We start from the raw sequence: 15,199 nt of genomic DNA on the forward strand, positions 1-15,199 counted from the left end.
GGTGAGACAGCGCGCCGCGTGGAGCGTGCTGCCCTCCAGTGGCTTTAGACCCTCACTGCTCCATCGCCTCTCCGTCACGCTGTAGAACTGACACAGAGAGCTGAACACACACACTGACACACGGACGGGGCCGCCATCGAGCAGAGAGGAGGTCAGGTCGACAGAGAGAGGCTTGTCCGTCCCGTTCAACCTGTTGTGGAAAGAAACTGCCGTCGTATTTCTTTAACTCATCAAAATGTTTGCTGAGTTAAAGAAATGATTGGTGACTCACAGTGGAGACAGGAAGACGGTTTCCTCCGAGGAGGTGGTCGGAGCGGAGAGAGCGAGAGCCCAGTGTCTCTCAAGGGAATCCTGGGATGCATTAGTCCCTGGCGCTGAAGAGCTCACTTCTATCTTGACATGTCCCAAACTCACTGGAGTAGCTCCTACAAGTGCATAATGCAGCTTGAAAAAAAGCCTTTTTTAATCCATAACTTATGCATGAACTTGAAAAGCTGAATTAATAATTGTGCAGGTGCTGCATGATCAACTTTAAAGACGGTTGATTCTCATTACTCGACTGAATGACTTTAGACATCTGAAATGTCACATTAACTTCCCAGAAGTCACTGCAGTTCATTCATTACGTCACAATGACAGAAATATTTAAAGCCACTACATGTGTCAAATTTGAACTCATACGGAAGAGGAATATTTGTCTTTTTTGTTTTACAATTCTGACTTTAATTTCTGAATCCTGAGATTAAATATATATATTTATATTAACATATAAGATCTTTGCTAAATGCTCCAATGTGTTCACACCAGCTAGCTGCTAACTGTCTGCGGTTTGCTGCTGGGCTTGTAGTGGACAGTAGCTTTAAGTAAACAAGGTTGATAAGAATGGTGAGAGTCATCTGATCCACTGTCGATATAAAAATATTGGTTAGTGCAGCTTTTAAACCCCCAACAAAAACAAACAAAAACAAAACAAAAGACTAAGGCATCAGTAGTAAGTATGTAGGTGCATAGAAAGAAAGTAAAATTTTATTGATCCAGAGGAAGAAAAATAATCTACTGTACCTGGGGTGAGGCTGAAGTTGAAGGAGATGTATAAACCTGCATTTTCATCCAATCCATCCACAGCTTTCACCGTGAACTTCAGCTGTCCTTCAGCGGGGAGTGTTACAGTGAGGCATGTCCCATTCCTGTCTTCACCCACTCTCCCATCTCCACCCTCATCTCCCTGTCCCACAAGGTATTTGTGGGGCAGGGTGACCTGTATGGCCTCTGCAAGGTCCAGATCCCTGATGGGTATGGGCTCACCCTGAGGAGTGGTGAGCTCCATGGCAACCAGAGAGGTTGAAATGGGAGGGTCAGCTGCAGTCAGCATCGGGCTGGACTCGAGCGCTCCATCCACACCGAACAGTACCTGCACCACCTCCGACCTCTGACTCTTCAGGTGAGCGATAAGGGAGGTGGGGATGTGAAACTGACACCGGCGGGAACTATTTGAGCCGTCAGCTGATGGCGACCGAGAGGGGAGGATCTGGCGTTGGTTGAACTGGTTTGTCTGGTGACTGCAGAGGAGGTCAGAGGGGTCTCCTTGGAAACCAACTGTACTGACATAAGGGGTAGAGAGCAAAAAGGGTTCCTCGCCGTGAACACGTGAGTGCATCAGAGAGCGCACTAGAGCTCCCGCGTGAGCGAGCGCCGACAGGGCGACTGTAACAGCCGACCGCACAGCGCCGGTGTCGCCTTCGTAAGAACTGGAGGCGCCGGCCGATTCAGAAACAGCAGCCAAGGTGCAACCTGGGAACGCAGAGAACAGAACGATAACCACCTATTCTGTAACGTCACTTCACAGTCTGCTTTTCACCATTTCATGCACGAGGAGGGCGGTTGATGACACACCTATGACGTTCAGGATGTTCCTTCCTGTTTCAAGAGCTGATAAAACACCGGGACGCATCTCTGTCTCCATCACATGGATCATCCTCCCCACAGCTTCCAGAACCTTCTCCTGGCAGCCTTTACATACCAGCTCACGAGGCACTGCCTGAAAAACAAGAAGGAAAACATTCAACACAAGTGAAACTGGAGCCGTGAGAATCTGGAAAATGGGTTCTGGTGTGAAATGGCTTCCTGTTCCTCTTGGTCCCTGAACGTTACGTTTGCATGGCCTTTGATGGCGAGCTACTCAGGATAAAAATGAAGTGGCAATATTCTGTCTGCTTGTGGTGTTCATGCAAATTGGGGCTTCCTAAACAAGCTAAATATCCTCTGTGTGTATTGATTTAACCTACAATCCAATGACCTTACAAAGTAATTTAGCAAATGCAACTTGCTACAGGAGTCCTGCCATAAGAACCTGCGGCGTAGGTTTTGATTTATAGTAGTGGGTTCAGTTCTTTCATTTACATTTACTTCTACTTATTTATTGAACCGGAGTTACATCCTGGTAACATGAAACCTTATTTTGCTGCGTCTCAGACTGAATCACAGACTACCAAGGTGAGCAGAAGGTTTGCAGTGTAATCGCTTCCTTGATGTTTCCTTCAATCAACAACAACCCCACCGGCATCAGAAGGAGGTAGGATAAAACACAAGCAGCCAATCACAATCCTTGCTGTAGCCCTGAAGTGTCAGATAAGGGCACCTCCGCCGCCGCCGCCTCCTGTAACCTTGGAGCCTACAGCTGCCGTAAAGTGTAGCCCCCGACATTTTTGTGTAAAATGCACATTTGTTTTCGTTCACTAATGAACGGGTTACATTTACTTTGTTTAATCTGTGCAGCAAAATAGGTGTAGAAGCAACAACTGACAGTTTAACAGGGGGTTATGTGCCGGACTGTTTCATGCCAAGTAACCAATGGAGACTCCAGGAAGTTACTTTGCCTGGCCTGCTGCTGGCTGTAGATATGAGAGTGGTATCAATGTTCACATCTAAATGTGCACCAGAGAACAAATAAGCAGATTTCCCAAACTATTCCTTTTGACATTCTCTGGCTTTCTCTTTCTTTCTCTCTCTTTCTCTGAAGCAATTTCTGAGGTTTCCTGTAATACTGATGTCACGTGTATCAACAAGATGTGAAACGAGAGTGCTCACTCACAGTGGACTGTGCCAGTGCTGAGCTGATCTGATCAACATCCAGCAAAGACGACATGGAGAGAGAAGCGAGGGCCTGAGACACATTCCCCCGGATCTCCCTCCTGTCCTCGAGCTCCCTCGCAGTCCGTCCAGACGGCATCTGTTGATTCGAGTGAAACGCATCATTCAATCTTTTTAGCAGGTGCAAATCTCACATCCAATGATGCTTATGATATCATCCTGTTATCCTCTGGTGGATAAATGGGAGTTAACTCTAATCTGTATGCGTCATTTCATGCACCGGAATATGAAAATATGACAGTGACACACGACCTGATTGAGCTGGCTGGTAAGGGCAATGGAATAAGGGATGATCTCCTGAGGGTTGCCATGTTGGACCAAAGCCCACAGCTCCGTCTGGCTCTTGTTTCTGAGCCACTGACTGGCAACTTCGTCCCTCGTAGGATTTTCAATTCTCAGTGTTCTAGAGAGGAGAGGAATCCAGTGTGGTGAGAGTCGACTGAAACTTGACAAAGACGTTGGGCGTGATGTGTTCTGCCCTCAAATGATTTATTCAACCTTTGATGAAATAAAGTGTCAGGCACAGCTCGTAGTGAACAGAAGTGATTACTTTGTGCCAGCTTCAAATCTTGGACTTTTCATTTCATTTATTACATTTCACACAAATCAGAAATAATAATAGAATACGAACATAATAATAGTAATGGGTGAAAATGGGACACCCCAACAGGACTGTTACCTGTTCAGAGCAATGACCGTTGAGCCCAGGTAGTCCTCTACCAACAAAGTAACTGTGATAACTGACGTGTGTTTTTCTTGCCCAGATTCTCCCACTGGAACCAGGCTGCCAAATGTTAAACGGGTTCCCCTAGGTGAAAGGAACTAGGGAGTTCATTAACTAAAACCTTTACAGGATAAAAAGCTTTTCACAAAGCAAATTAAAACTTTACTTCTTGATGCAGTTTTAAACATTTAGGATCATGTGTACTAATAGTTTTAAGGCCAGTAATCACCTGTACAGTGTGAGCGTAGGGCACATGGCGCTAATGGGCCGGCAGGGTGCCACCTGAAATGTATAAATCAGCTGAGATGCCTCACTTTCATCATCTTGCCATCCTGCCAAAAGAGAACAGATGTTAGGAAGACACTGTACAATTAATTATATTTGTCCACTGGTACACTGACAAATTACTTTAAGAGGTAAAGCAGTTACTCCAGTGACATGTCAAATAAAGAATTGTAAAATCAAAAACAAAAAAAGGACAAATAAAAAAGAAAGCTAAAGATAAAGATAAAAAAAACAAGTTGAACTGTGTAGCACACACCACAATGTTACCTGAGCAGGTATAGGTGACCACTGTCTCCAGCGGACGTATGCCTGATTGTGGACTGAGATCACATACACCTCCGTGTGGTGGAGTGTTTGGTGGTACAGTCAGGCTGTCGCTGCCCCACTGACCTCCGCCAGGCTGGGATACGTTGAGAGTGAACGTATAACTCAGTCCTGGCTGGAGGACACCTGAACGTACCACCAGGTTAGGTGAATGTCTCCCTGTAGAGGTGGTTACCTCATTGAGGTCAAGGGTCATGCCGGTCTGGTCTTCAGCACTCCATTTGTACTGTGAAAAAAGAAAATATAACAGTAAATGTCTTACTTTATTAGCTTGCTAAAATAATCTAGCTAATCTTAGCTAATTAAGCAATGCTAAATTTGAGAATGCCCTGACTGTGTATCCAGTCAAATAATAACAAATGCCTTAAAATCTTGTTTCCACGTGTACTACCATTGCATTTTCTTTTGTCATGTTTTCAAGACTTGTTTTGCCTTAAGCTAAAAGTTTAGCATTTAGCATTCTCCTCACGAGACCACTGTTTAACAGAGATTGTTTGTTTTGTTTTTTCTACATAAATAACCGAAATGAAATTAACTTTATGCATAAGTGAAAGCTAATTTCAGAAACATTACCTGAGTCTGGCCATCACATTGTTCACATTGTCCAGTGAGAACGATGTTGGTGGTGTAGCTGATGTGGTGAGTGAAGGAGAGATCAGAACAGGACACACAGTCCACAGTCACTGGAAGCACAGGAGCTTCACACACAGTTACCTAAAGATAAGAGATAAACATCAGTGTAGCAATGTACCATAGTGTGAGTTTTTTGCTTGCTACATTATTGCCCAAGTCTTCAAAACTTTTCAAGAGATATTCACCAAAACTTCATACAGTCTTCCTCAACAAATCAGTTGGAAGGTGATAAAGCTGTGGGTAGGCGTTGGGTATATATGTGGGATGATGTGTAATCCTCACCGTCTGGTTGACAGATGCAGGGTTCCTCCCAGCCTTATGTACAGTGAGGGTGAAAATGTAGACTGTGCCTGGGTGCAGCTGAACGCCAAGTACAGTCATTCTACTGCTGTTGCTCCCAATGGGCTGCTTTTCAAAATGACAATCCGTGGAGTTCTGTGCATACACGTGTTAGTAGTGTTAGTAGTGTGACATGTGTGTATCAAAGAATTAATACTACACCCCACTCCTTTCAAACTTATCAAACTCACAACAATAACAAATTATATCACTTCAATTCCATGAGAAATTCAACATGAAAAGGCCTTTACCGCTCTCATGAAGGTCCAGTGATACTCCAGCGCATGCTCCACTCCTGGCTCCACATCAGGGTCTTGAGACTCAGATCCATCCATGATGAGGTCACTGAGGCAGGGCCACAGTTTGTGCGAGCCTCCCTTGATGACGGCTACCAGCGGGGAACGGACCACCGTGATGTTGGTTGTCCGTTGGACAAATACAGGAGTTCCCTGGAGTGAAACGGTGAATACAAGGCGATGCTGTCCCACATCGAGAGTATGCTTCGGGAGTACGAGAAAAGGCGAAGATGCATCCACTGGACTTCTAAGAATGACATTGTTCCCGCAGAAATTTACATTCCCATTTGTACAATCAGACCCTGCGGATATCTCCCATTTGTAGATGGTCTTGTAAGTAGAGCAGTTAATGTCCACGCTGGCTTCAAAGAAACTCGGTCTAGACCTGTAGATAGTCGCCTGGCTCTGGACTAGAGAAGCTTCAGGGCTGGAACACTGGAGCTCTTCCACTTCCACGTGAAGCTGTGTGGACACGTGGCTGACACTGTTGAGAACTTTGGCCATAACACTGTATTTTCCAGCAATATAATAAGTATGATTGACTGCGCTAAAGTCTGTCACCAACACTTCAGTGGAATCTCCAAAGTCCCAGAGGTACCTGACGTTGCTCCCTCCATTCACAGTTGCAGAAAACTTGACAGCGTATCCAACAAATACTCTCTCTGAATGACAGATGAGCTTGATCTTCTTAACAGGCCACTCCACTGAAGCTGTCTCATTTAGCATCTGGGAGCAGACTCCGTTGCTGGCTACCACACTAACAGACAATATACCACTCTCTTGTGGAGTAAAGATCACTTCTCGGCCCGTGAGCCATGTGGGCTTCGACCCCACCAAGTGAAATATCCAGGTGTAGTTAATTGGGAACCCACTCTGAACCTCAGCCTTGAAACGGGTTCCCTTCAGAGCCTCTAGAACAGTGGAACAACAGTTTACAAGTCGTAAACCTTGAATGTGCTCAGTGACCAGTATGCTGGAAGACACCTCAGCACTACTGACTAGATTCCAAGCTTTCACTGTGACCAGATGTCTCCCAGCTGGAAGGCTTGATGTGCTGAATTGCCCCTTGAGAATGTCCTGACTGTGTATCCAGTCTATGTTTCTAAATGTTATAACAAAGCTTACGTTGCTTCCTATGGAGACTGTTGGAGTAAAGGTAACTTCTTCTTCAACGCAGAGGGAAGACTTGCTTATATTCAGCAGAAGACCTTCGATTCCATCCTGGACTGTGACCCTGTGTGAAACCATCTGCCAGTTTATTCCATTGGAGACATTCAAAGACACCTGGTAGATGTCGACATGTGTAAAAGTGTAGAGAAAGGTCCGATTAGTGGCATTAAAAAGGTTGGTTTTGGCTCCTCTAACTTTCCAGTCCCAGTGCAGATCACTACCCTTAAGAATAAGCCCATGGAGTGTAACGGCAGTACTTGTGTTTAAAAAAAATGGATGCATCTTTCCTTCAATTTCAAAATCCACATCTTGAACCTCCTCTTGGACAATGAACTGTTCGGTGTCATTAGACTGACTGAAAACATTATGAACTGAAACTGTGACAAGACGATGGCCTAAACTTGTAAAAGTGTGAAGAAGAAAGGGCGTATGTGTCTGCAGGGGGGATGGATCAGAGTTCACATACCAAAGGTACTCGAGGTCTGACCCAGCAACCACGGACACAGAAATATTCACTAATTTCCCCAATGCCACAATGTTTGATTGTGTTGTGATGTGTGCGCTTCTTACACGCTCTACTGTTTCTAAAAACACAATACTGGTGGCCTCACCCAACTTGTTTGAGGCTCTTAGCTGAACTGAGATACGGCCAGGTCTTTCAGCAAACAGATGAAAAAGCTTTTCATCACCAGTGATCTCTCGGTTTATTCCGCCCTGTGCAGCAAGCCAGTGATAAGTAACATTGGAGCCTTTGGTGATTGAGGCAATGAACAGCAGTTCCTCTTGGGTTGGTGTGTATTTCATGTTTGTCAGCCCGTGACAATCAATCTGGAGACCCTCTATTCTTTCAAAGACCTCAATTAAAATAGCTGCCTCCCTGCTACTCACCAAGTTCTGGGCTATAACCCTCACTTGATATAGTCCTGGTTTGGGGAAAGCAAACATAAACTGATAGGTCCCCTGTTTGGTTGAAGTTATACCGTCCACAGTCCAGTAGTAGTTGGTGCTACTGATAGCACTAGTAAGTGCTGTGATAAGAGTTTCCTCTCCTACTACAGCATACGGCTGGTTGGTGTGAAGTGAAAGGTCTGTGACAGGAAGTAAAACATGCACTTTGAGGATCGCAGAGTCTCTGCTCACCACATTAGATGCTGTGGCAGTGACTGTGAAATGACCTGTCGAGGTAAAGACATGTGACACATTTTGCTTCTGCTCCACCGGAGAACCGTCTCCAAAGTCCCACAGTACTGACACATTGCTTCCAGTGCAATTAGCAACCCAAAATGATGCTAATGTATTGACTGTCAGTGTGTCACTTTGATTATCATGCACCAAAGAGAGCTTACTCACAGGTTTTTGAATGGTGATGGCAACCTTGGCTGTTTTGTTGCTGACTTTATTACTTACCATTACTGAAACCTCTTCAACACCTTCATCTTTAAAGACAAAGCACTTCTGAGAGTTTTCCATCTTGCTGGTGAGACTAGAAAAGTTGCTAAACCACTTATACTGGTAACCTGTCATATGTTCAGGGGAAACAAACACCCTGAAGCATACCTCTTCTCCTACTGCTGCAACATCCTGTGATGACTGCACTGCCATGCTGGTTATTGGTGCTTCAACACAGATACTTGTATTAAATGATACAGATGTAAGAGAACTAAACACTGTCAGGCTAACATGAATAGCCCCTTGGCTTGGAAATGAATGCATGACTGTGGACTGTCCTGTCACTACAGTCAAAGGTGCTCCATCTCCAAATTGCCAATGGAAACTCAGAATGGATATTTTCCCCGTCACCAGAGCAGTAAGTTGTACGTCTTTTCCAATTATGATGCATTCTTTAGGAAGAACTCCACTAACAGCCAAACTGTAGACCTCTACCCTGATAGACTGATGAACTTTGCTGACAGAATTGGAGACAGTTACAACTGCTGTATAATTCCCTGGAGACTTATAGATGTGAGAGATGGAACTGTCTGTAAGGTTTCCCCGCAGGGACCCATCACCAAAGTCAAAATCCCAGATGAGACTTGTACCTGTGGCAACTTTAGCTCTGAAATCTGTTGCAGAGCTTACTTCACTGAGTTCACTGTAACTAATGGTTAATCCGGAGATTTTCTCCATAACTTCCAGGATGAGCCAGGCGGTCAGGGTTGTGAGAGTGTTGTTGGCACACACTGTGATGTTATAAAACCCAGCAGATCCAAAGGAGTGATGGACTTTATGTTGGTTGCCATGGACGGGTTTGGAGCCATCGCCAAAGTCCCACGTGTAAAAGACAGCATGGGTGGAAGGCTCTGCAGAAGCTTCCAGAAGAAGAGTATGTTTGACAAGGGGTACCAGGGGGGAAGAGGAAATGTGGACATGACTCAACTTAGGGCGGACATTAATCTTCATGGATGCACCAATGTTGTCATACTGGTTGGAGACTTGGACATGAAGTGTGTAGTCATCTGCATAGAATGAAATATTAAAATGGGTTTTACTTTGATGTACTGAATAATAAGTTAGCACAGAGTCAACCAGTGTCATTCTTATTGCTACCTCTGAATGTCAATAAAGAAGGGAATTTTCAGAAAATCTAAAATTTCAAGAACATACAGTATATATATAAAAAGATGTAAATGAGGTTGAAAAAGATCTATAAATGTTTCATGGATCCCTGTCAAAATAAAGGTAAACATTTCACTCTTTACCAGCTAAGTGCTCCACTACGGTCACCAGCTAATGGCTTACTTTTTTTCAATTATTTACTACTGCAGCATACTGTGGGTTTATCCGCCTACTGCTACTGGAAACATGGTTGATGAATGTGGTGAGAGCTAACAAAATGTAAAGTTGCAGGCTCTACAGCCAAAACAATGAGCAGAAAGATGCAAAAATGCTCAGAGAAATGGCAAAGTTGCACAAAACATGAAGTGTTTGAGCCACTGTTAATATAAAAATGTTGTCTTGTGCAGCTTTAATAGTTTGCGTGTATGTTTACCTGGAATGGAATAGGTATAGTTGACTGAGTCCTGGACATACACTTGCTTCTCTCCTCCCTCCACACGCCCTTCCATGGTCTGACATGGAGCAGACTGGGCCTGGCTCACCTTTCTACTGCCATCCCCAAAATCCCACCTGCATGACATGTGCCACATGGAAATTTAGATTTACCAGACCAAAAACAACAAGGTGGAATTCTTTGTTGTAAAGTAAGGTATAGAATATGCCATTCTGATCATTTTCTCTGAGGATTTCTGAGGGTTATTTATACCCATATATACCTGAAGGTGACTGGCATAGAGGTGTCCACTTTGACCCTGAGGGTGTAGAGGTGTGTAGCATTCACAGCTACGACCTCCCTGACAAACTGGAACTCTGGCTCAGCCAGTGGGGTCATTTCATCGGCCGTCAGGAGGAGTTGCTGGCTCTGGGAGCTCACAGGGTTGGATGCTGTTACCTAGTATGAGGTTTGCAGATTACTTTTTTTCTTTCTTCCTTTTTTACTATTTCTGGTCATCCTGAATTAAGTTCAGTAACACATCAAAAGGAAATAACTGGACAAATGTAATATCATAAAGACAATAAAGTGTTTTACCCTGAGCTTATGCTCGGCAGGTTTCTTGAACACGACGGTGTAAGATTCCCCTTCATAGGCAAACTTCTCCAGGTTGTCAATGACCCATGTGAATTTTACTGAAGAGCCGCCCTCTACTTTGGCTGTAAAAGACTACAATATAAAATCATAAAAATATACCATTGTGAGAGAAAATGGCACAAAACTACGGTGTTTTTTTGCAAAATTATAGTTTTCCATTTCCACCTTCCTTTGACAGGATGTCAATAACACTACAGCCACACTAGCAGCTCTAAGGCTGTTAAACACTAGTAGTGCTTTGAGTTAAAACTAAACATCAACATGCAAACATGCTCATAATAACTGTGTTAACATGATGGTGTTTACTAAGTCATTTTTACATCCTATAGTTGTCAGAACATGTCACTGAAAACCACAGATTCAAACGTCTTGGTGCCACTAAGGTGGTTGCTAGATATTTCTGTGTTGACCAACATGATGGATTGACCGACAGACATTTCTGTCTCGCTGCTATCATAGCTACTAAAACATTTGGTCAAATATGCAAAATGCATGCGTTGTAAATAAATGACTGCATTCTCACCTGTGACTTGTCGATTATTGTCCTCAGGCATCCATGTGGCTCAACACTGAGCCCTGTCACCGCCTCGTGGCCACATACTTTCACACTCACACTCTGAGAGTTTACTGCATCCGCCACACTGATGTTCAATGTCTGAACCCCCACTGAGGGCAAAGAGAGAGTCACAGAGGAGAACCAGTCTTCAAGGGACTGTCTCTTACAGCCAGGCCAAGACGAAGCCACATCTTCAGGGCAAGATGGAAGAAAGGGGACCCCAGTTTGGAGCACTGGGGCTGACCATGAGCTCCTGGCGTTCTGACCAGAAAGGACCTTTATTACAATGAGTGTTGGGGAGTTGATTTGGACATGAATTTGGTTCTTTTCGTCCGGCAGAGGGTGGATGACATTAAGCCTAAATTTAGATCCCAAACTCGGAGTAGGATCTGGAGTCAGGGGCCTAATATCAAGGGCTGTGGTTTCCTCTGTGTGTGTGAAGTCAAAGATATCATTGAGCTCTGTGCCTCTGTGAAGAGTGTCCATGTACAGCATCCTCAGATCACACACCACTCCATCCACCCACCGGCCTCCTTGGGTCAGCGAAGTAAGTCCTCCCTGCCACCAGCCTCCCCACTCTGCCCCCCTAAGGGACAGGTAACTCTGGCGCCAGGAGGAGTTTAGAGAAGCTTCACTGTTGAGGCAATGTAGGAAAGTTCCAGAGTCGCGAGTGTGCTGTATAGCCACAATATCGTCCGGGTACACCATGATTTCTGAATCTGGAAGAAGCAGCTGTGGCAGAAAAGACAGGTGAGTATTAAAGTATTACTCTATTCTACTTGTACATTGTGGATGAAGTGCAACAGAGGTCAACTCACGCTCATAGTTTTCAGTTCAGAGCTGGGGTTTATTCTCAGAGACAGGTCTGCCACGAGGTGGTAGAAGGGTGGTATTGCAGGGTATCTGGGAGGTAAAGCAAAGCCACGGCCCCCTGCTGCAGAGTCGTAGGGGCTGCAGGGACTGGTGGTGGGCAGACAGGCCTCCAGCAGGTGGCACCAGTACTGACCCGTGCTGCAGCCCCCTGTAGTGTTACACAGTGGTACCGCTGAGCAGCAGCTGAATGGATTAAGGAGAGAGCTGCAACCTGATGAGCAAAGAGGAGATTGTTAACAGCACCGTTTAGCATCACCTACAGTGACAGTGCTGCCTTCAGAAAACATTCTTAGTAACTGATGTGCTGTACCTGGAGGTACCAGGTGGTGGTTGGGGTCGCAGTAGGGTCGAAGGATCTGAACACGGGCCAGAGAGGACAGTGGGCTTGGCCGGACCACCAGCTCCACTGTTACCAACTGACCAGCGTGACTGAACCACAGTCCTGGGAACAGCTGCATCTGTGGGCGTCAAAGGAGCTCCAGAACATAAACCGACAATACGAAGTCCAAAGCACTCCAGTGCAGGGGGATTACAGTGATGATATATATTTACAATATACTTCTCTAAGCAAGCAAACATATAATTAAAAGTAATTTGGAACTGCATGTTATTTAATACTGTTAATTATTTAAAAGTAGATATTGTTACAATATTTTTTATACACTTGTACTGTCAGCATTTAGCTTGGTTTGGTCAAGTTTGCATTTCTTTTAACTGATCAGTTTCAATCATTATCGTACCATAACTTTACTGTAGCTAGCTATTTTAGCCATGTGTCCATTATGTTTGTCTAACTATTAGTTTTTATTACTTCAGCTTTCTATTTCAACTATTTATCCATTAGCTTTTTCTGCTCGCCTGCTAACTACTTTTCACGCACAACAACAGTATCGCAACATGTCGGGCCAGTGTTGAGGTGTTATAACTTTCTCAGTGTGTAGATGTTAACCTCTGACCCTTTACCACCAAACAATGTTGTGCTCTAGGTCGGGAATCAGGCTTTGAGACCGACATTTTACTGACCTCCACTGTGCGTTGTCCAATGTCCGGGACACTGGGAAGCGGATGTATCTGGGTTCGAGCATAGATGCCAGTCATGAGAACCAATCCAGTCAGGTAACTGTCTACAGACGCTAAAGCCTCTGCATGAACAGGGATAAACCAAAATCACTCATTCTGGCATTGCCGCCATTAAATACCCAAACTGTTGGTGCTGTCATTTTACATTTTACAGAATTACGGAAGGACTTTTTATGTTCATGTGTGCCCCTGTCATTCCTCAGTGAAACAAGAGTCTCACCAGTTACTTCTTTGTCACAGAGGTAGAGGAATCGTCCAGCACAATCTGCTCTCCTCCGCTGTCCCCGTATCCCCAAGGCCATCTGGGTACACCCACTTTCACCCCCTTTGCCTCCAGCCAACCATGCAGGACTTACTGGCTCCACAACCCCAGCCTGCTCGGGCCTTTCTCCCTCAAATCCCTTCAGCCATACCCACACAGTGGTTTTCCTAGACAAAAAAACAGGGACCAAAATGCAACTGCTCTTAAAAGATAGAAACCGGGGAGGAGTAAAACATGATGTAAAAGTAGACGAACACTGTTCATGGGACTCACAGTGGAAAGGAGTAGTGGATGAAGTTTTGCAGCTCCGGGCTGTCAGCAGAAGCTAGACCCCCTCCCGGAGTCTCTCTGCATGAATCCTGCGCCTCAGACCATGAAGATGTCCTCTCGGAGATCCAGTAACATCGCGTGCTGGACAAGTGGATCCGCCCACCTTTCGGACAGGGAATGTCCTCTGAAGGGCAGTAATCACACACTGAGCTGACAGCATGCAGGAGGAATCATTTCTCAACACAGATCGCTTATCGGATCAATTATCATCTCAGCCACAAATATGTATAAAGAAACCAAACTGCCGTCGAAGATTCCACTTGTTTTTTCAGCTGCTAAAGATATTAACGGTCAGTTTGTAATAACTGGTATTCCAGGAAGTGTGTTTAGTAAAAACCCGAGATGAGGGAAATACCTTTAACTCTGAGTCAGTTACCATGGTAACTTAATATGTGAACCTAACCTGCTCACTGGCAGGTTCTCTTCAATATACCCTGAGTTTCTGTCCGTCTCCTCCTGCCAAACCTCTTCGTACTGTCTGCATCAAAGTGCAGAGAAAAGAAGATGAACTCTTTTATGAGCAGTCATCAGCGATCTCTTACATTCAAATATTACACATGTCGGCCTCATCCTCAGCTCAGATTAAAACTCAGATTCAAATCTATTCACTGTCCGACTTTATAAAACTTTCACAATGTGGCTGTACATTTACTATGCATTCATCACTGTGAATTAACCTTTAGACACTATGAATAATCATTTCATGGGATATTTCTGAGTGAGAATGACAGCAGTGCAGCTGGGAATACTTTCTTAAACATCGTAATGATGGAAAAGTTCACTTGTACTTGAGATAAAAAAGGGCTATATGAGAAGTTAAATTCAGAAAAACCTTATAAAATATAAAATACAGGCTAGTAAAAATGAAAAAGTTGAGCTTTAGCAGTGCCTCCGTTGCCCAGGATAATTACAGAGTAGGGAAACTGGAGAGTTCAAAGCTATGATTTCTCGCTGACTTGAAATTCCCTGAACAAGATAAAGAAAATATCACCTTCTTTATTTCTAGTCTTAATTCATTATAAAATGAGTCTTCTCACCTCCAGCTGCACTGATCCAAACCACACACAGAATCCACAGTAGTGCCACAAGTGTGCCTGTCATCTTGCAGAGCAAATCATATTCCTCTGAGAATAAAAAAGTTGTCTCTGCATGATCGCCACAGGGACATCTCAGAAATCAATACTCTCCCATCATTGCGTTAAATGGTTGGATTCCTCTTATCTTTTTTTTTTTTTCGGTCATTGTCACCGGAGTCTCCCCTCATCCCGAGTGTTAAACATTTACTGTCCCTTTCAATCCCTCTTCCTTCACTTCAAATCCACCTCTGTCTTTTACTCACACACTCACATTTCCCTCCACTAACACCCCTCCCTTCGTCCTGCACACACAATGAGTTATGGTGGTGTCTTGTTTTAAAAGGCCTCCGCTCTCTCTGAGCGCCTGGGTGACTTCTACTTTGTCTCTCAGCAACAGCTACAGAGGCAGAGTGGACAGAGGAGGCCGGCGCTGCTCATTACCATGTTGTAAAACC

General features: G+C 44.5%; 1 protein-coding gene across 1 annotated transcript in view; it reads right to left on the reverse strand.

The window, feature by feature from the left end:
• The window catches only part of LOC111219663 (polycystin-1-like), a 25,241-nt gene extending 10,472 nt beyond the window's left edge, over positions 1-14,769 (reverse strand). Inside the window, exons 1-21 of the mRNA XM_022742373.1 lie at positions 14,706-14,769; positions 13,612-13,792; positions 13,297-13,505; positions 13,020-13,138; positions 12,307-12,454; positions 11,942-12,207; positions 11,091-11,855; positions 10,508-10,639; positions 10,194-10,339; positions 9,911-10,047; positions 5,707-9,377; positions 5,057-5,197; positions 4,427-4,709; positions 4,104-4,206; positions 3,830-3,958; positions 3,403-3,553; positions 3,092-3,229; positions 1,894-2,038; positions 1,063-1,791; positions 272-425; positions 1-100 (exon numbers count right to left, since the gene is read on the reverse strand). The exon at positions 1-100 is cut by the window's left edge and continues 66 nt beyond it. Of these exons, the coding sequence (XP_022598094.1) occupies positions 1-100; positions 272-425; positions 1,063-1,791; positions 1,894-2,038; positions 3,092-3,229; positions 3,403-3,553; positions 3,830-3,958; positions 4,104-4,206; positions 4,427-4,709; positions 5,057-5,197; positions 5,707-9,377; positions 9,911-10,047; positions 10,194-10,339; positions 10,508-10,639; positions 11,091-11,855; positions 11,942-12,207; positions 12,307-12,454; positions 13,020-13,138; positions 13,297-13,505; positions 13,612-13,792; positions 14,706-14,769 (7,911 nt within the window). The remainder of the gene's footprint in view (positions 101-271; positions 426-1,062; positions 1,792-1,893; positions 2,039-3,091; positions 3,230-3,402; positions 3,554-3,829; positions 3,959-4,103; positions 4,207-4,426; positions 4,710-5,056; positions 5,198-5,706; positions 9,378-9,910; positions 10,048-10,193; positions 10,340-10,507; positions 10,640-11,090; positions 11,856-11,941; positions 12,208-12,306; positions 12,455-13,019; positions 13,139-13,296; positions 13,506-13,611; positions 13,793-14,705) is intronic.
• Positions 14,770-15,199: the final 430 nt, after the last annotated feature.

Source organism: Seriola dumerili, unplaced genomic scaffold (genome assembly GCF_002260705.1).
Source record: "Seriola dumerili isolate Sdu_G_001 unplaced genomic scaffold, Sdu_1.0 BDQW01000068.1, whole genome shotgun sequence".
Taxonomy (NCBI): domain Eukaryota; kingdom Metazoa; phylum Chordata; class Actinopteri; order Carangiformes; family Carangidae; genus Seriola; species Seriola dumerili.